This window comes from Cynoglossus semilaevis, chromosome 7 (assembly GCF_000523025.1).
Source record: "Cynoglossus semilaevis isolate Cse_v1.0 chromosome 7, Cse_v1.0, whole genome shotgun sequence".
NCBI classification, from domain to species: Eukaryota; Metazoa; Chordata; class Actinopteri; order Pleuronectiformes; family Cynoglossidae; genus Cynoglossus; species Cynoglossus semilaevis.
The window spans coordinates 13,605,038-13,623,441 of record NC_024313.1 but is presented as its reverse complement, the minus strand read 5'-3'; the positions used below and the strand labels follow the sequence as shown (position 1 = coordinate 13,623,441).

General features: G+C 51.0%; 1 protein-coding gene across 8 annotated transcripts in view; it reads right to left on the bottom strand.

Moving 5' to 3' along the window:
• Positions 1–941: 941 nt before the first annotated feature.
• adgrg6 (adhesion G protein-coupled receptor G6) overlaps positions 942–18,404 on the bottom strand; it is a 23,589-nt gene continuing 6,126 nt past the window's right edge. Inside the window, exons 3-31 of one of the 8 annotated variants that reach the window (XM_025056715.1) lie at positions 17,423–17,770; positions 16,825–16,964; positions 16,422–16,701; positions 15,940–16,113; positions 15,368–15,415; positions 14,674–14,739; positions 13,883–13,966; positions 8,698–8,786; positions 8,478–8,530; positions 8,013–8,051; positions 7,781–7,929; positions 7,584–7,695; positions 7,406–7,494; positions 7,234–7,298; positions 7,001–7,137; positions 6,641–6,806; positions 6,423–6,569; positions 6,230–6,346; positions 6,027–6,072; positions 5,368–5,471; positions 4,896–5,023; positions 4,542–4,810; positions 4,320–4,422; positions 4,080–4,230; positions 3,684–3,816; positions 3,304–3,405; positions 3,074–3,226; positions 2,655–2,694; positions 1,580–1,715 (exon numbers count right to left, since the gene is read on the bottom strand). In XM_025056715.1, the coding sequence (XP_024912483.1) occupies positions 2,675–2,694; positions 3,074–3,226; positions 3,304–3,405; positions 3,684–3,816; positions 4,080–4,230; positions 4,320–4,422; positions 4,542–4,810; positions 4,896–5,023; positions 5,368–5,471; positions 6,027–6,072; positions 6,230–6,346; positions 6,423–6,569; positions 6,641–6,806; positions 7,001–7,137; positions 7,234–7,298; positions 7,406–7,494; positions 7,584–7,695; positions 7,781–7,929; positions 8,013–8,051; positions 8,478–8,530; positions 8,698–8,786; positions 13,883–13,966; positions 14,674–14,739; positions 15,368–15,415; positions 15,940–16,113; positions 16,422–16,701; positions 16,825–16,964; positions 17,423–17,770 (3,512 nt within the window). In that variant the 3' untranslated portion in view covers positions 1,580–1,715; positions 2,655–2,674. Of the gene's footprint in view, positions 1,716–2,654; positions 2,695–2,802; positions 3,227–3,303; positions 3,406–3,683; positions 3,817–4,079; positions 4,231–4,319; positions 4,423–4,541; positions 4,811–4,895; positions 5,024–5,367; positions 5,472–6,026; positions 6,073–6,229; positions 6,347–6,422; positions 6,570–6,640; positions 6,807–7,000; positions 7,138–7,233; positions 7,299–7,405; positions 7,495–7,583; positions 7,696–7,780; positions 7,930–8,012; positions 8,052–8,477; positions 8,531–8,697; positions 8,787–13,882; positions 13,967–14,673; positions 14,740–15,367; positions 15,416–15,939; positions 16,114–16,421; positions 16,702–16,824; positions 16,965–17,422; positions 17,771–18,404 lie in introns of all 8 variants that reach the window. The other 7 variants (XR_003050045.1, XM_025056712.1, XM_025056713.1 and 4 more) reach the window with 7 other exon arrangements.

Genomic DNA, 18,404 nt, shown 5'->3' with positions numbered 1-18,404 from the left:
GGGGCTGTGGTCCAGGCGTCGCTCTGCAGCAGTTTAACGAGGACGATCCGAACATGTGCCACACAGACACGGGGCAGCAGGGGGCTTTTATAGGGTTTCCCCAAAAACCTGGTCTGATCTTTAACCTGGTTATTTTTAGCCTTAAACCTGTCTTTTTTATTAGCATCGTGTGGAGAAAAAACAGGATATAGTTAAAGTAAAGAGATGCTGCAGGACACACACACACACACACACACACACACACACACACACACAGCTGGCTCCACTCACTTCCATCCAGACTTGTATAATGAACCCACAGCACTTTTCTGACTGAGGTTTCTTCCGTCCAGGAAGTGTTTTTTTCCTTCTCTGCTGGAGACGTCACCACATCACACAGTCTACCAACAACGAGACAACAACGAGACAACAACCTCCTGTTGATCTGAAGAACAAACGGCTGCCATGACAACCAGGTTGGACAGACCCTGGACCCTGTTCTGGTCCTGGACCCTGTTCTGGTCCTGGACCCTGTTCTGGTCTGGACCCTGTTCTGGCCCTGTTCTGGTCCTGGACCCTGTTCTGGTCCTGGACCCTGTTCTGGTCCTGGACCCTGTTCTGGTCCTGGACCCTGGTCTGGTCCTGGACCTTACAACAGTTCTACCTGTCAGGTCCATGAAACTTAAATAAAAGCACAGTCACGGTGCAGGTCTTGAAATTCCCTTTAATGTGGAGAAAACTTCACAAACAAAAAGCAAACAAATAAACAATATCACTGTGACATCATCACATCATCACCACCACCCCCACCACAACAACAACAACAGTTTTATATCAGTGATAAAAAAAAGTCAGACTTTGATCAAAGTTACAGAAAAAAAATGATTAAATTAAAAAGAACTGTACACCAGTGTGTGTGTGTGTGTGTGTGTGTGTTATTGTAAAATAATTATTTCTCTTTTCCAGTGATGATCCAGTGTCACATGATTTGTGCCTTTGTGCAGGAACTTCAACGCTAACATTAGCATTTGGTTTGACTCCAAACTACACTCCTGCTAACAAACTTCAACTCATTTAGGAGAGAGCAACAGGGTTAGCATGGACCGCTACACGTTAGCATGGACTGCTCCACGTTAGCATGGACCGCTCCACGTTAGCCTGGACCGCTCCACGTTAGCCTGGACCGTGTTGTAGTTTTGGTCCCATGGTGACAACGGGCTGGACCAATGAAACACCTCGGAGTGGAACGTTGTTTTGTCCAGACAGACGCCTGGCTGAGAACGTTGTCCCGGAGGAGACAACGTTTGGACTTGGGGAAACATCTGGGACGTTCTACACTGGACATACAGGCCTCCAGAGATCAGAACCCCAGAAGCTCTCCTCCAATGACAGAGCTCACATTTAGCGTTACAATTTTGGAAAGTTCCAGAACTTTTGAAGAAGGAAACTAAACCTTTGGGGAAACAACAAGACGATCAGATATTTGGTCCAGTTCCACGTTGAATCACGGCGTGTTCTCCCTGGAGACCAATCCTAGAACCTGGTGCTGTGGGCGAAGCTGTCGGACATGATGATGTTCTTGTAGAAGTTCTCGGAGCGGGTGGAGCAGTAACCTTTGACCTTGTTGATCACCTGGCTGACAGGAAGGATGGAGGACGAGGAGTTAGGATCCACCTCTGACGAAGACCGACACGAGGACGAGCACCTGGGTCCAGGATCTTTGGAGTAACTTCGATCTGAGGACAGGAGACAGAGACCGGTGTCGGAGCTCAGACCCAAACATGTTCTGGTCCAGTTTTTGTTAGTACCACAGGTCCAAACCAGAACGTGGTGCAAAGGAAAACGGACGTAGTCTTTTTAGGGTAGCTGAGAAGGTAACTGTCCGCCTCCAGGGGGCGACACTGATACTGTGAATAGATGTAGCTGCCAACATTTGTAATCAGTCGATGAGATCCTGGATCCCAGGGACATGTTTCTGGACTGGTCTGGTTTTGGTTCTTCCTGATTGGTGGAACTTTGTTTGGACCCGAAGACTACGTCCAGTTTAGAACACCTGATGATGTCATGTGTGATGACATCATCGTCGCGCAGTAACCCAAAACAAAACACACTTCACTCCGACTTGTGCACTTGCCACAGCCTTGTTATTAGCAGGCTAACGTTAGCCTAACAATGTCAGGGCCAGCTGCTAACACCACACCGTTAGCCTGCTGTGGTGACAGCAGGCTAATCCCGCAGCATTAGCTTGCTGACCTGACAGTATTAGCTTGTTCACATCACACCATTAGCCTAGTAGAGTTACAGGAGTTAGCAGAGTAATGTTGCTGCATTAGTCTGCTAACATGGCTAACACAATAGGTAGCGTGGATGCAGTTTTTATCCTTGTTGCAGACTGGAAGGCTCTGGGAGGCGGGACCATTTGCCCCTCAGAGCTAACAGGCTGGTAACAAGAGGGCGTGGCCCTTTGACATCACAGTGACCAAACAATCACCACAACGGCCGCTTTCCCAAAACATCAGCCAACAAAGTGGTCCAATCAACGGTCTCCAATCAACATGTGGCATCAAGAATTTAGGTCCAAAGACCACGTTGACCAGGAGTGTTCTGGGAATCGCAGAGCAGATCATGTGATGCTGGAAGCAGGAAGTCAATCAGCCAATCAGCTTTGGTTTTACCTGTCAGTTTTCTGCTGCTGCTAATGATTGGAAGAGATTTCTGTACATTTGAAAACAGGTAGATACAGAAGGTGAGCGTCATGTGACAGGAAGTGACATCACAGCGACAGGAAATGACTTCAAAGATGTAAATTAAATCAAAGGAGACCTGAGAGACGCCAGACTGTGCATCAGAGACAGGAAATGACCTCACAGAGACAGGAAATGACCTCACAGAGTCAGGAAATGACCTCACAGAAACTGACCTCACAGAGACAGGAAATGACCCCAGAGAGACAGGAAATGACCTCACAGAGACTTTTTTGAGAGATTTTTGTGAATGTTTGGTTTCTTCTAAAATGACCTTCTTGTAATGAAACATCTGAAGCTGATTCCACAGTTCATGTAGATGTGTGGGGGGGCAGGGTGTGTGTCTTCACCTGTACCGCTGTGTCGTTTGCTGAATGGATTCAGTGTTGCCTTAGCCTTGGATGTCCAGTTGGTGGCGCTGGTGCTGAAGGAGCCAGAGGACAGAGACTTCCCCAGGTCTGAACTCACCTTCTTAGTGTTATTGGTCGCAGTCTTACTCCAGTCTGATCAACAAACCCAAAGGGTCAAAGGTCAAAGTCAGGGACAGACTGGAGGACAGACAGACTGGAAGGACGTGTACCTGAGTTTTCAGACAGTTTGAATCGTCCGCAGCACAAATGTCTCCTCCACTGTTTCTGGACATTTTCTTTCAGTGCACAGTGGAAGATGAAGATGAAGAGACCTGAGGGGGAGGAAGGGGAGGAGCTTCAGGAGTACATTAGCCTTAACTCTTTAATAATAGCTTAATGTTAGCAAGCAGCTCTCTTTCCGTTGACTAGAATGTAAAGGCAAAGGTTAGCATGCAACTACAAGATTAGCTGCTAAGTACTACTATGCTATCTACTATTGCCAGACTAGCCTATGAAAGCTATTTTAGCCTAGCCTATATTAGCATACACAGGCTAGTGTACAGTAGCAATATGTGTCAAGGCTAACACTGGCTGACAAAGGCTAGCGTACCTTGCAGTGAGTTGAAGATGGCAAACAGGTAGATAAAAGCGAGGCTCACGGGCCCCCAGGCAAACAGAGCGAATCCCCAGGTCATCCCAAGCAGAAAGGTGAGGCTAACCACGCTGCGGAGGTTCCTAAGAATCTGGACCAACACAGAACGTTAACAAGAGTCAAGAAGAGACGTTAGAGCCATTCAGAACCGTTGCTGTTTTTATTTAGAAGAAAATCTCCTTCATTTCACTGAGACCACCATTAGCCTTTTACCAAATGTAGCTTTACGACTTAGCTGGCTTTTTGCTAACAGTTAGCTCTGGACCTCACCCTTGTCTTTTCAGTTTAACTTTTAGCCAGTTAGCCACAGAGATAGCGTTTCCATGTGTATGGTCTTAAACAGTGACCTCTGACCTCCTCCCGCAGCGTGCGGTTGCTGCGTTTTCCGTTGCGTCCACAGATCTGCAGCATCACCACGATGAACATGGCCACGTTGAGCAGAAAGACGAGACAGAAGTACGAGACGCAGGTGACGTAGAAAACCACCTGGTTCTGGATCCAGCACCTGAGGAGAACCACCACAGCAGAACCCCGTCAGCGTCCCGAGGGACTTCCTGTGAGTGTGGTTGAACTTCCTGTTTCGTCAGGACTCACAGTTCCGACGAGGCCTCTCCAGACTCCTCCCGTCCGTACTCCTGGAGTCCATACGACTCTTTGTCCACGGCCACCACCACTCCAACCACCAGAGCAGGGAGTCCTACGACCACGGACACACATCCCATAATTACAGCCATCGTCTTTTCTTTTTCTATGCTAGCATTTAGCCGGTAGCTACAACACTGTTTTTTTCCCCTTTGGCCCATGTGGACGACTGACCCCAGCCCAGCAGGCAGAACTTGAGGATGTATCTGCGGATGTAGGTGTTGAAGACCTTGACCAGAGCGATGTACATGTGCACCGACTCCAGGCCCATCCAGGTGAAGGAGGTGAGCAGGAAGTAGTGCAAGGAGACGGCCACGGACAGACACAGCCACTGGGAGTCCAGACTGGCCAACCAGCCGTCCAGCAGGAAGCACATGTTGAGGAAGAGCAGCGAGGCGCTCAGGTTCATCAGGATCTTAGACGGATAGTCGCGGCGGATTTTCCTGTGGGACACAAAGAAGAACCTCACAGATCAGCTTGTCCACCGCTGCCCCCTGGTGAGGTAAAGTTCACAAACGTGTCACTCACTCAAATGCGATGTACGTTAGCAGTGTGACAGCAGAGAAAATAGCGGAGACGCCGCAGCCGATGTAAGTGATGAAGGTCAGGATTCTGTTGTTTTTTGCGTCGATGTGAGCTGAAACACCGGAAATGTCCTGCAGGGGGCGAAAGAGATAAGAGACAATGTAAGAAACACACTAGGTGCGGAGTGTTTCTCAACCTTCACCCCAGGAGAATGTCATCTGAAGTGTTGGTACAGTCTTTGTACCAAAGAGTAGAGTTTCAATATGAACCCACGTCCTGTTTAGTTGAACACAACACTGACTCACAGGAAATTGAAGGAACTTTTTCTGTTTTTACTGCCACCTAGTGGAAGACTATGATGATTTTTCTGCCTGTCACTGTCCCACAGACCAATGAGGACACGGCCCAGAGATTGGAAACCACTGGGTTTATGTACATGAACACACACACACACACACAGACACAGGGTCAGTACCATGAGGACGCCGAAGTGTGTCATGTGATCACACAGACACAGAGTTCTGTTGCTGTTGGATTCTGAAACTCTACAGCCGTCTGCGTTCCAGCCTCCAGCTCCATCTAGTGACAGATTAGACAATTACACCAGCAGCTGACACAGACCAGACCAGACCAGTCCAGACCGGTTCAGATCAGTCCAGTCCAGTCCGGTCCAGACTGGTTCAGATCAGTCCAGAGCAGTCCAGACCAGTCCAGTCCAGTCCAGACCAGACTGGTTCAGACCAGTCCAGACTGGTTCAGACCAGACCAGACCGGTTCAGACCAGTCCGGTCCAGACCAGTCCAGACTGGTTCAGACCAGACCAGACCGGTTCAGACCAGTCCAGACTGGTTCAGACCGGTTCAGACCAGTCCGGTCCAGACCAGTCCAGACTGGTTCAGACCAGACCAGACCGGTTCAGACCAGTCCGGTCCAGACCAGTCCAGACCGGTTCAGATCTTAAATAAAAATGTTTTGCTGTTGTGAGATGAGATCAGAGCAGAACAAATTCAGAATTGCTCCTGAAAGAGTACTAAAAAGTACCGACAGAATGGGTACTGGACGTAGATATAACAGTCCTGGTTCTAGAGCTCAGTGTCACATGACAGCAGCTCAACCTCTGATGATGTCACTCACGGTTCAGACCAAAGTCCCAGAACGTGCAGACTGGATTAAAGGGGATCTGAGGCGAGAGAAGAGAACTGGGATTATCATCCAGATTATCATCATCCAGATTATCATCATCCAGATTATCATATCATCCAGATTCAGATTATCATCATCCAGATTATCATCATCCAGATTATCATCATCCAGATTATCATCATCCAGTCACTGACCTGCTCAGATAGATGAGAAATCTCGATCTCCACAGGTTCCTTCAGATCATGGATGGAGAAGTTCCCCACGCTGCTGGCCACCACGTAGCTGTTCAAGGAGCGGCCATTTTGTTCACTCTGAAACGTCACAAACATTAGCTGACCAATAGGAGTCTCTCCTACCACGACAGGAAGTACCTGGTGAGAAACGGACCTGGAACAGGTTGGTCTTCTTGAAGAACATGAAGTTGATCCTGGACAGTGCCGCTCGGTCAGACGCTGTGAGAGACGGACTGGACAGCAGTGAGGACGGCAGCCTCACCTGAGCCAGGTGGTCTACGTCCTCTGATGCAAAGACCACCTGAGACCGAAACGGAGACTTCAGTCTTCAGAACCTTCAGAACGGTTCTGGAGGCAGATGAATGGACTCACCTGAGGGTTGGTGCCGTTGGTTGGTAACGTGGCACTGAAGGAGGTGCCGTTGAAGGTGGAGGCGTTGAGAGACGCTATCCCCACGGCCAGGTGTCTGGAGGTGAGGCTGATGGACGCTCCTTCAAACTCCACCTTCTGAGCCAGTTCATCCATGGTCTTCAGAGCTCTGAGGGACCAAAGGTCAGGGTCAGACTACTGCCACCTGCTGGGGTTCAGAGGTCCCACCAATGAAACCAGACCAGAACCCTGTGACAAGGTCTGGTTCTAAAGTAGTCCTACTCAGTTACCACAGTCCAGATCTGAACCTACCTCAGGTCTGGACCTACCTCAGATCTGGACCTACCTCAGATCTGGACCTACCTCTCCGAGGTGGCGGCCAGTGCCGTCTCTGAGCTGCTCATCACGTTGGAGATGATGGTGACCACGGTGTTGGCCAGTGACGCCTGGATCTTGGCCACGTTCACCAGCTCCTGGACCTTTGACACCACCTTAGAAACCTGCAGGAAACCTGAGGTCAGAGGGCAGAAGTGGAACAGTACCGATCTGGTACCTCAGTACCGATCTGGTACCTCAGTACCGATCTGGTTCCTCACCTCCTCACTGGGCAGTTCAGTGTTGGTGATGTTAGCGAGCTGCTCCGCTACGGCTGCTGCGTTTTCTACAGAGAGAGAGAGAGAAAGAGAGAGAGAGAGAGAGAGAGAGTTGTGTGACTCAACAGTTTCAGACCCTCTGCTCTGATTGGCTCTTGACTCATTGGGCGTGCACCTGCTGACACCTGGATGCTGTTGATGTCGGTGCAGTTGGTGACGTCTGCTGCTGACCAGTAGGTGGAGTAGTCCTGCAGGCTGATCAGACTGTGGACGTGGGGGGGGAACAACAGGTTTACTGTGTACACAGTCACCACCAGGGGGCAGTGCTGAGGTTATGGATATGCGGTTGTTACCAGGTCCTGGATGTGGTCTGGTCCTTGTTAGGGAAGCAAGGCAGAAACCGGGTCACAGTGGGTCGGGTCTCTGGCCATCGGTACGGAAGAGGGTTCTCCTCTGGACAGTTCTCTGTCAGCAAAAAGACAGAAAAATGGTACCAGTAGCAAGAACCAGCAGCTGGAGGCTGTGCCTCCCAGAACAAGTACCAGCTCACCAATTTTTGCGACATCTGTAGAACCTGGTTGGATCCGTAGTCCAGGAGCGATCAGTGGTTCTTGACTGGACAGTCGTGTCACCACGGCGTCTTCTCCCAGACTCTGGTTGGACCAGTGGGAGTGGACCAGCAGAACTCCACACCTGTAACTACCAACAGCACCAGGGTCAGACCAAAAACCAGAACACAAGAGCGCTGTATTAGACAGTAGCTGTAGGGGGCACTGTTTCACCTGCTGGGGTCTCCTGGGCTCCCGGGTCCAGAGTGGACACTGATGGAGACAAAGAGGGACAGGGACCAGTACCAGGAACAGAGCCAGAACTGTTAGCTAGGTTTGATAAATGATGGTTTTCTTTTTACGATCTTTCTGTGTTACTTAGAGTTAGCTCGTGTAGCTAATTAAATTTAGACTATGTAGCTGCTAATGTTTAGCTTCATCCAGGCTAACTGTTAGTCACTCTCTTTCCAGATCTACATCAGATCTTACAGTTATTACAGTACCTTAGCTAGTAGCGGCTAACTTTTACCTGAGGCTGAGTTTATTATTTCTGGACGTCTTCCACTTCTCAGCTAACAATTAGCAATGTATGTCTTAAATTTAGCTGGTGATCCAAAGTTGATGCTAACATCTCTCTCCTGGTCTCTGGGACCAGTGAGGACCAGTGAGGACCAGTGAGGACCAGTGAGGACCAGTTACCTGATGTTTTCCACAGACACAGAGTGAGTCCAGTTCTCAAACGTCTGCTTCAGCTGAAACCAGAAAATAACATTTCACCAACGATGACATCATCAACCATGGACTGATGACCACGCTCGCTAACAAAGGTCAGATATATTTCATCAGCAGTGACCTGAACATGAGAACCCTCCAGCCTGATCCTGGTCTCAGAACCTGGTTCATTCACTCGTCTTCTTACCCATAATTCCACAGTTTGCTCCACGTCGGCCTGAGACAGCGCTGAGTTCTCCACCTCCAGCAGGAACCGGAGACGGTAGAAAACGTCACCTACAAACACAGAGGCAGAGATTATCTCTGACACACACACACACACACACACACACACACACACACACACACAGCAGGAGACCGTGGAGCTGCTGAGGTTTCTATAAAGACGTCTCACACACACGAACGTCCTCCACCTACAACGTCCTCCTCCTACAGCGTCCTCCACCTACAGCATCCTCCACCTACAACGTCCTCCTCCTACAGCGTCCTCCACCTACAGCATCCTCCACCTACAACGTCCTCCTCCTACAGCGTCCTCCACCTACAGCATCCTCCACCTACAACGTCCTCCTCCTACAGTGTCCTCCACCTACAACGTCCTCCACCTACAGTGTCCTCCACCTACAACGTCCTCCTCCTACAGCGTCCTCCACCTACAACGTCCTCCACCTACAACGCCCTCCACCTACAGTGTCCTCCACCTACAACGTCCTCCTCCTACAGTGTCCTCCACCTACAACGTCCTCCTCCTACAGTGTCCTCCACCTACAACGTCCTCCACCTACAATGTCCTCCACCTACAGCGTCCTCCACCTACAGCTCTGGTCCATCCTGGACAGACAGAACTTTGTTAATCCTTTGGGAAGTCGTTTTGGGAAATTAAGGATGAGTTTCCGACATACGATGTCTAAACTAGCTGCACAGGAAGTAGTCGGCGCACGGACAAATACGTGGTCACGTGGCGATATACGCAGAAGACGACTTTCTTTACATTCACCAGTCGTACATGGGATCGTGCTGCGTCCACTGTCTTTGGGAACTTCTGCCCTTCATTATGTCTCCCAGACGTAAGTCCGACCCGTCCTAGATTATGACATCACCGCTGTGTTAGCCTAGCCTAGCCGAGCTAAGACTTCTATATTTACGTCTATTGTGTTGCTCCTGTCTCCTGCTGTGCTCCTCCCTTTGGCCACCAGGTTTCTCTGGTGTTACTGAGAATTAGTAAAAGCAGTTAGAGGTCAGACAGAGACTGTAGGAACAGCCATGTTTCTACTGAGGTAGTGCCACCACCAGGTCGCATACAGAACTGCAACAGAAGAAAAAAGATGTCAGAAAGAAAAGCTGACTACGGTCCAAAGATCCAGAACTCCTGAAACCAGAACCACCAGAATCACACCGACCACCAGCTCCACAGCGATCATGGAGTCCATCACCAGTGTTGGACTATAGACCCAGGACCAGTGTTGGACTATAGACCCAGGACCAGTGTTGGACTATAGACCCAGGACCAGTGTTGGACTATAGACCCAGGACCAGTGTTGGACTATAGACCCAGGACTAGTCACCTGTCAATCATCCATTCATGTATTTTGTCTTAAAATCCATTTCTTCACCTTGAAATTTGTGGACACTTTCTCAATTGAACGCCCCCTGCTGTTAGACCAAAAACTGAACCAGAGACCCTGTCAGTCTCTGTGTCTATGACCGGCTGTGGCAGCAGGTGGCGCTGATAGCAACCTTTGTGTCAGTCTTTTGTGGACTGACCAAAGTGTCCACAGCGTGGTGTCCAAACATGAAGACCGTCTCTGGTCTTTGGTTTTAAGACTGAATACAGTTTGTCCAGTCACAGCTGCTGACTGCTGATTGGTTCTCTACAGCTACAGCTCTACTTCCTGTTGGACGTACTGTTTCCTGACCACAGTCCACAGGGACATGGAACCTCGCGGCGGCCGGGACACTGGCACCGCACCACATCTTTGGCAGCTAAATCTGCAGGTGGAGGTCTGCTGGTAGGGGGTGCTGTGCTCCTTTTGAGGCCAACACTGTTAGAGTCCTTGTTGATGGCAGCAGGGGGCGCAGCAGACGTGAGGTGGTGGTTTTCCCAGTGGTTTCCACCCGGACTGGACAGACGAGACGCCGAGGTGGAACCTGGTCTGTAGTTGACCTCCAGAGTGGGAGTGGAGCGGGTCAGAAGGACCACAGTGGAAACTCTGGACCCTGGGCTGACCTTGGACGTTGTCCTGTTGGGACGGTGGAGCTCTGGGAGTCCAGAACCTAGACTTGGTTCCAGGTAGTTGACGGTAGAAGAAGAAGAACCTTTTGTTCGAGGAATGGTTTGAGTGACGTGAGACCAGGACTTAGTCTGGTGATCGAGATCCAGTCCCAGCTTCAGACTCTGGTCCACCTGAGGACCAGAGTCCGGACTCTGGTCCTCAGGTGGACTCTGGTCCTCAGGTGGACCAGAGTCCGGACTCTGGTCCTCAGGTGGACTCTGGTCCTCAGGTGGACCAGAGTCCGGACTCTGGTCCTCAGGTGGACTCTGGTCCTCAGGTGGACTCTGGTCCTCAGGTGGACCAGAGTCCGGACTCTGGTCCACCTGAGGACCAGAGTCCGGACTCTGGTCCACCTGAGGACCAGAGTCCACCTGAGGACCAGAGTCCAGACTGTCTTCATCATCTGCAGAGTGAATTTTAGGAACAACATCTGAGGGATAAAATTTGGCCGAGGAGTGCGACTGGACTCTCGCTGTTTCCTGGTTTCCATCCTCCGAGGTCAGAACACCGTGGTCCGACCTCAGGAGATCCTGGTCCCCATGTCCCTGGGTAATGACAAGGGACCGTGAGGATCCAGGTTGGAGTTTGTTTCCAGGAAGCCGTCCACTACTGCTAAGAGTGACCCAAGCTAGCTGGACGCCGTGGCCAGCAGGAGGCGACAAGGAAACACCAGAGGGGACTGGGGTGAGGTGAGACCACGGAGGTTGGGAATAAAGGACTAGTGGGGTCGGTGGGACCGACGAGGGGTGGATGGGGGGAGGATGAGCCTCAGGCACTGGAGGCCAGGGTCCAGATCCTGGTCCCCGGATTAGACCCGGGCCACGTTCAGGAGCAGAAGACTCTGGGTTCTCCCTGGGAGATCCAGCAGGAGTGGGGTTGATTTGATGGACAGAGGGAATTCCGACAGTGTGAAATAACGAGCTCCAGTGTGCATCAACCTGAGGGGAGTGGGAGGAATGTGACCAGCCTTCAGCAGACAGCGGTCCGGTTCCCAGGGTCGGAACCACCTGAGGCCCAGGAAGGACAGGGAGGGTCGCCGACACCCCAGGTGTTCCTTCAAGGTTTTTCTGGAGGTCGACTGGAAGAGACCGTGACGGCTGGACGTCCTGGCCCACGCTCTGGGACAGACCTGAACTAGAGGACTGAGGAGGACCAGGCTCGTCTGAAGAAGCAGAGACAGGAAAGAAAAGAAAAGAGAGGGAAGAAGTGACACGAGGCTCAGACGGCGGTTCAGGAAACGAAAACCGTCCCTCGACAGTTTGGTCCCGTTCACCAGAATCACCGTCCCCTGCTGGACCCTGCTCCAGGTTGGTGTCAACATACTCTGTTCTGGCCCTAGAGGGCGGTAAGATACGAGGGACCGGGAGAAGAAACAAAGTTCCACGGGGGTCGGTGAAGTCACCCACCCCCTCAGGGTGACCTCCTGACCCACGCTCATCTGTTGGTGGTTCAACAGTCTCTTTGGTCACGCCTTCGCTCAGTGGTGCCCCCTGTGGCGAAGGTCTATTTTTTCTGCTCAGAAACGATGATGATCCAAATGGTGGTGCGGCCCCTGCTGACCCCGACTCCTCCTCTCTGCGGTCAAAGACTTTAGGAGGACTTGGCAGCGATGACATCACAGTTGTCGTCACACGTCCTAGAGTTAGCGTAGCATTGGTGGGTCCAGGAACGTCGTCTGTGTGTCCCATGTTCACCGATGTGGGGGGGCCCTCATTTGGTTTGGGTGGAGGTTTCGTCACGTGTCCAAGAGTTTGTGTGGTGTTCCTGAATCCAGGACCGTACTCCTGATGACGCAGGTGTTCTGTAGGAGTCCGTATGGTCCCAGGGGGGCGCTGTGAGTCTGTCTGGGACACGTCGTTGGTCGGTTGATGCGACGTAGGTTTGGTTACATTTTCAAATGGTGACGTAACTTTACTGAACCCAACGGCTTCTTTTCTACGATAAAGGTCCTGTTGGGGGGGGGGCAGGGTTTCCATGTTGTTGGGTCGTGAAGTTGGACTGGTCACACGTAGGAAATCCACAGCGGTTTTCTCTGAACCAGCTCTAAAGTCCGCCGTCGTGTTCCCGACCGCGGCTGTCACCCTGGGTCCAATCAGAGGCGGCGACCTGGTGGTGGCTTTGATGACAGCGGTGGAGCCAGCAGCTGCCGTGGGTTTGGTGGCATAAACCACTGGACCCGATGGTGACCTGGAGGGGGCTGGACGTCTTCCTCTGATTGGTCTCCTCAGCCCCCGTCTGGTCAGAGGGGTAGAAATGTAGCCCAGTGGGGTCCTCACGCCACGAGGGCGGTGGGGCCGAGGGACAGACGGGTCTGCACGGGCAGGCGGACCTGGAGAGTTCAAAGACCCCCGACCTGAAGGAGACCCAACGATGTGTCGTCGTCGTCGTCGTCGTCTGATGCTAACCCTGGGTGAAGACGCGGTCACCAAAGACGGCGCCGTCTTCGTTGTCTCCTTCAGAGGTTCCACTAATTCAGCAGGTCAAAGAGGTCAAAGGTCATTATAAAGTTAGAGAACCTTTTCACTAACCTCATGCTACGCTCACCACCGTCAGGGCAGGCCAGTATTCAGTACTGGTTTTTGGACCGGTCATCATGCACATCAACCAATGAGATTGTGGGGGCGGGGCTTCCTATCTGTGTAGAGGTTTTTTTTACTGTAAAACCTCTTGGTTCTAGGTTCTTGTCTTAGACCTAGATCTAGTGGAAGAGATCAGTACAGGTTGGATTTCATCTACCTTTAATGGAGAAGCATGCCTTAACAGCTCCCCCTACAGGCACCTCTAGGAATCACTTTGTGCTTTTGATCTGTTTTTGCCCCAGTTCTGCAGCTGCTGTGATTCCCGGGAAATTCTGTCGACAGGAAATGACCAAACACAACACACAAAACGCCTGGACTGCGCCCCCTACAGTCCAATAAAACCTGGACTAAACCCACAAGGAAGATGGTTCACGATTGATCTTAGCCTCGCTGTACGTCGACTTGTGTATCGCCACCTGCAGGTCTGATTAGTATCATGTTTTGTCAGCACATCATTAGCATGTGGTTAGCATGTGGTTAGCATGTGGTTAGCATTGTCAGCCATCTCTGCTTCGCTTACCACGTGAGCTGTTGGGGTTAGTAGCAGCGTTGTTAGCAGAAGACGATGAAAGAGTGGTGGCGCTGTTGCTGTTCGACTGTTGGACTGAAAGAAGTAAACAATCAGAACATGAGCTGGGTGTCATAGCAACCACATCCACCTGTCAATCAACAAGACCGTCAAGACTTTTTACTACTTTGACAATTGTGCCTTTTTTTATGGACCAACTGTTGTTGGCGCTAGCTATTAGCTTTTTTAGCTAATAATAAAATGTGATCAAGGCGTTAGTGCCGACCTGATGACCAACAGTCGGAAAAAGTCCAGACCAACATCAGTCTTGGACTATAGAGCTATGGACCAGTGATGGACCAGTGATGGACCAGTGATGGACCAGTGATGGACCAGTGATGGACCAGTGATGGACCAGTGATGGACCAGTGATGGACCAGTGATGGACCAGTGATGGACCAGTGATGGACCAGTGATGGACCAGTGATGGACCAGTGATGGACCAGTGATGGACCAGTGATGGACCAGTTTACTGCTGGGACTTTGACCTGTTTTTAATCTGGTTTTTCTCTGGTGACCACAGCTAACGTTAGCGTCAGCATCTGTGACGGTCGGTGGTTGAAGGTTGGTCCAATCATCAGTTCAAAGTTCAAAATAAAAAAACATTTGAAAAAAGTCCTTTGTTTCTTGTCATCAGATGGAAAACAAAGAAAAAAACAAGGAGGAGGAGGAGGAGGAGGAGGAGGTGACATAAACAGGGCCTTGACTCATTACCAACAGAGAAGTGCGTTTCTTTTTCTTACCTGGACAGCCAAGTCCTGGAGCGTCACAGCTGACGGAGAGAGACGAGTCCCCAGATGGAGAAACACCTGAGGGGGCAGTGTCAAAAACATCAGGCCGGAGCTGGTGAACCCAAACATAATGTGACTAATGCAGCAAGGTACAAGAATCAGACGGAAGTTTCCTCACATGATAAGAATCAACACTTTCCTAAAATCTCTGTTTTTCTCTGTGAGGTTTGGTCAGCAGCACTTTTAGACATTTCCAGTGGTGACGAGTGGAAACTCCTGGAAGTTGTAAAAAGTCCTGGATCCAGACCTTAGCGGTGGACTGCGGTGTGTGTGTGTGTGTGTGTGTGTGTGTGGAAACTCTGACTCTGTCAAAACAAACTTTTACGTTTGTTTGAAGAAAGTCCTTTTGTTTAGTTTTGCGTCACAGCAGCGTTAGCTTAGCTGCTTCAGTCCAACCCTGTTTCCTGTTTCCTGAAACATCCTCATTATCGTCTCCTGCCGACTTTAAGTTCTGTGTTTTTCTTCTGGCAGGTTTGTCATTTTTCGAGGCTAACTGTTAATTATCTTTTTTAAGCTAGTTTTAACAAGTATTTTGGCTAAAAGTTTACCAGTGATTTTAACAAAAACATGATGCTAGGTTAGCCTGTGCACAATCACATACACACACATACACAAGCACATACACAGGCGTGTTAGCAGCACTCACCACCAGAGGGCGCAGCAGTGGTTAAGTGAGTACAATGAGGGAAGCAGACTGTGAAGAGAAGCACAGGTGACAGAGTCACATGACTGCAGGTAACAAGGACCTTAGTGGGTCCGGGTCAACAGTCGGTCGGTTCAACAGTTGTCGCGGGTCAACAGTCGGTCGGTTCAACAGTGGGTCGGGTCAACAGTGGGTCGGGTCAACAGGCGGTCGGTTCAACAGTTGTCTCGGGTCAACAGTCGGTCGGTTCAACAGTTGTCTCGGGTCAACAGTCGGTCGGTTCAACAGTGGGTCGGGTCAACAGGCGGTCGGTTCACCAGTCGGTCGGGTCAACAGTGGGTCGGGTCCACGGGCGGTCGGTTCAACAGTTGTCGCGGGTCAACAGTCGGTCGGTTCAACAGTGGGTCGGGTCAACAGTGGGTCGGGTCCACGGGCGGTCGGTTCAACAGTTGTCGCGGGTCAACAGTCGGTCGGGGCAACAGTCGGTCGGTTCAACAGTGGGTCGGGTCAACAGGCGGTCGGTTCACCAGTCGGTCGGGTCAACAGTGGGTCAGTTAGTGTCAGAGTGAACTCACTGCAGCTGAGTGTCTGGTCCGTCTGGGCCAGACCAGCTGGGATGGACCACTGACTGTTGTCCCAGTCCAGCACGTTTCCCGTCAGGTCACAGGTCAGTGACCTCAGCTGCTGCTCTGACATCACATAATCCCACAGACGCAGATTATAGATGAAACCGTTGAAGAAGAACTGACCTGGGACCAGGGAGAAGCCTGTTAGCATCATTAGCTTCTGCAGCATTGACGCTGCCATAACAAACCTCATAGAGAAAACCACTGATTTAAAGACTGACAGAAAAACGATGTTCATACCAAAAAGAAACCATTTAAATATTAGCCAACCACAGAGCAGCAGCATTAGCCCTGGGTAAGCTACACAGCTAACAATTACTAAAGAATTACCCATGAGCACAGAGCAGAGGACATCAGATTTAAGGTTAGATAAGAGTTAGCCTAGCTAGCCAAACTTCTCTATAGCTGAACAGCTAAACGGTCTGCCTCACCTCCCAAACGGAACTGTCCAGCCGCTGGTAGCGAATGTCCACTGGAGGCAGTACAGGTGCTGGTCTGGTACTGTCCATTAAAGAAGAGTGCGACGGTGCCGGAGGAGGAGGTCCAGCTGCTGCAGATGGACTTCATGGAGGAGGTGACGTCACTGGAGGAGAGCAGCGATTGGACGGAGCAGGAAACTCCATCCACCACCAGAACCATTCCTGACTGAGCAGAACCCAGAGCCAACCTGAGCTCACCGCTCGGGTCGTAGTAGGAGAAGAAGAACTCTTTCTGTCAGGGAGAAGAGGAAACAGGTTGGACTTGTGAGGGTCCTGCTGGAGCTCCCTTCTCCTGTCTCCTTGTCTCCTTGTCTCCTTGTCTCCTTCTCTTGTTTCCGTCTGTCAGTTTTTGTACCTGTTTTTCTGAAACTCGTTCGGCTTCGAAGCACAGTGTGAAGTGATGGAGCGTTGGCATGGAAACGGAGGCGGCCACCCTGGTGGCCTGGCCGTTCCCACCGGTCACCTGGATCTTCTGGTTCCTCAGTGCCACGGCAACTAGAGGTGGGTGGGGCCAAAAGACAGGAAGGGGCGGGGCAGGAATCATGATTAAAAATGAATAAATTGAAGAAGAAGAAAATGAAAGAATCAAAGATGAAATGAAAGAAAACATTTGGATGGAAGAGGAGAAGAAGTGAAGGACGGAGGAGGAGGAGGAGGAGGAGCAAGAAGAACGTTCTGTGGACGTTCTCCTCAGTTTCACTGCTTCACTTATTTCACTTCAAAGTTTGGTTCCTGATCGGTTCCTGATCCTCAAGAACCCTGAAGATGGAACTCTTTAAACCTCTCCAGAGCAAACGTCCACTGAACTGGACCCCAACCTCATGTTGTTCCACCTTCACCTGGCTCCGCTCTAAGAAGCATTAAGAAGAAGCCACAACTCAAGTCCTCACAAACCCGTCCTCCACGGGTCGGAGCAGGTTCTACCTGAGCCGCGGCGTCCGTCTGTGACCTACCGTGTCTGAAGCTAACACTGAACCCTCTCTTCTGGACGCTGAAGTCGGAGGTGAACGTCAGCTCCATCACGTTCCCCGTGGAGTTCAGCGTCAGACCGCTGGCCGTCGGGCCGCAGAACCGGACGTCGGCGCCGCCGGTGTTCACAACCACCTGGTCGTAGATGCAGCCCGGCGCCTCCTCCAGGTCAAAGTCCAGGAAGGAGAGCTGGATGATGAAGCCGGCGGCAGCTCGCAGGCTCCACCTGCAGGCCTGAGAGTTGGGGTATTTCTCAGGATAACAGGGCGACGAGAAGCTGCCCTGGGGCTCCTCCAGAGTCAGGTGACAGTTGGTGGGTTCACAGCCCAGAGCTGGAGACGACCATGAGACGAGACAGTCAAGAAGGTTAGGGACAAAGAGCTGACGGAGAGGCTGAGAGGACAAGGACAGACGGGGAAGAAGACCAGGAGACAAATAACCAGGTGTGCAGTTAGCTACAGGTACAGAAGTGATCCAGAGACAGAGGGGGAGGAGCCTGTCCACAAGGACACTGGGACACTAAAGAGGAGAGGATGCATAACAGTCGTAGGAGAAGTTGGATGAGGCAGTAGAGCACAAGCTCTAGGACTCTAGGGGGCGGCGGAGAGGCAGCCACGATGGTGCCAAAGAGACGAAGAAGACGACAATCACGTTTGGAGACAAGGAGACACACAGGACAAAAACAGACGAGACCAAAGTCCAAGTGTTGACATCGCACCGAGGGTGAGATGTTAGGAGCCAGGGAGGAAGAGGGGGGAGGAGGAGGAGGAGGAGGAGGAGGAGGAGGAGACAAGGACAACGGTCACTGGACTTAGTGGTCGCTCAAAGAGGCTTCAACCTCTTTAGAGACAAAGTTCTGAGCAGAGGAGATCTGGACAAGAGTTAGATAAGAGTAGTGCAGTTAGCTAGTAGTTAGTGGCTACAGTTAGCTAACCTCGGGGAAATCAATCAATCAATCAATCAATC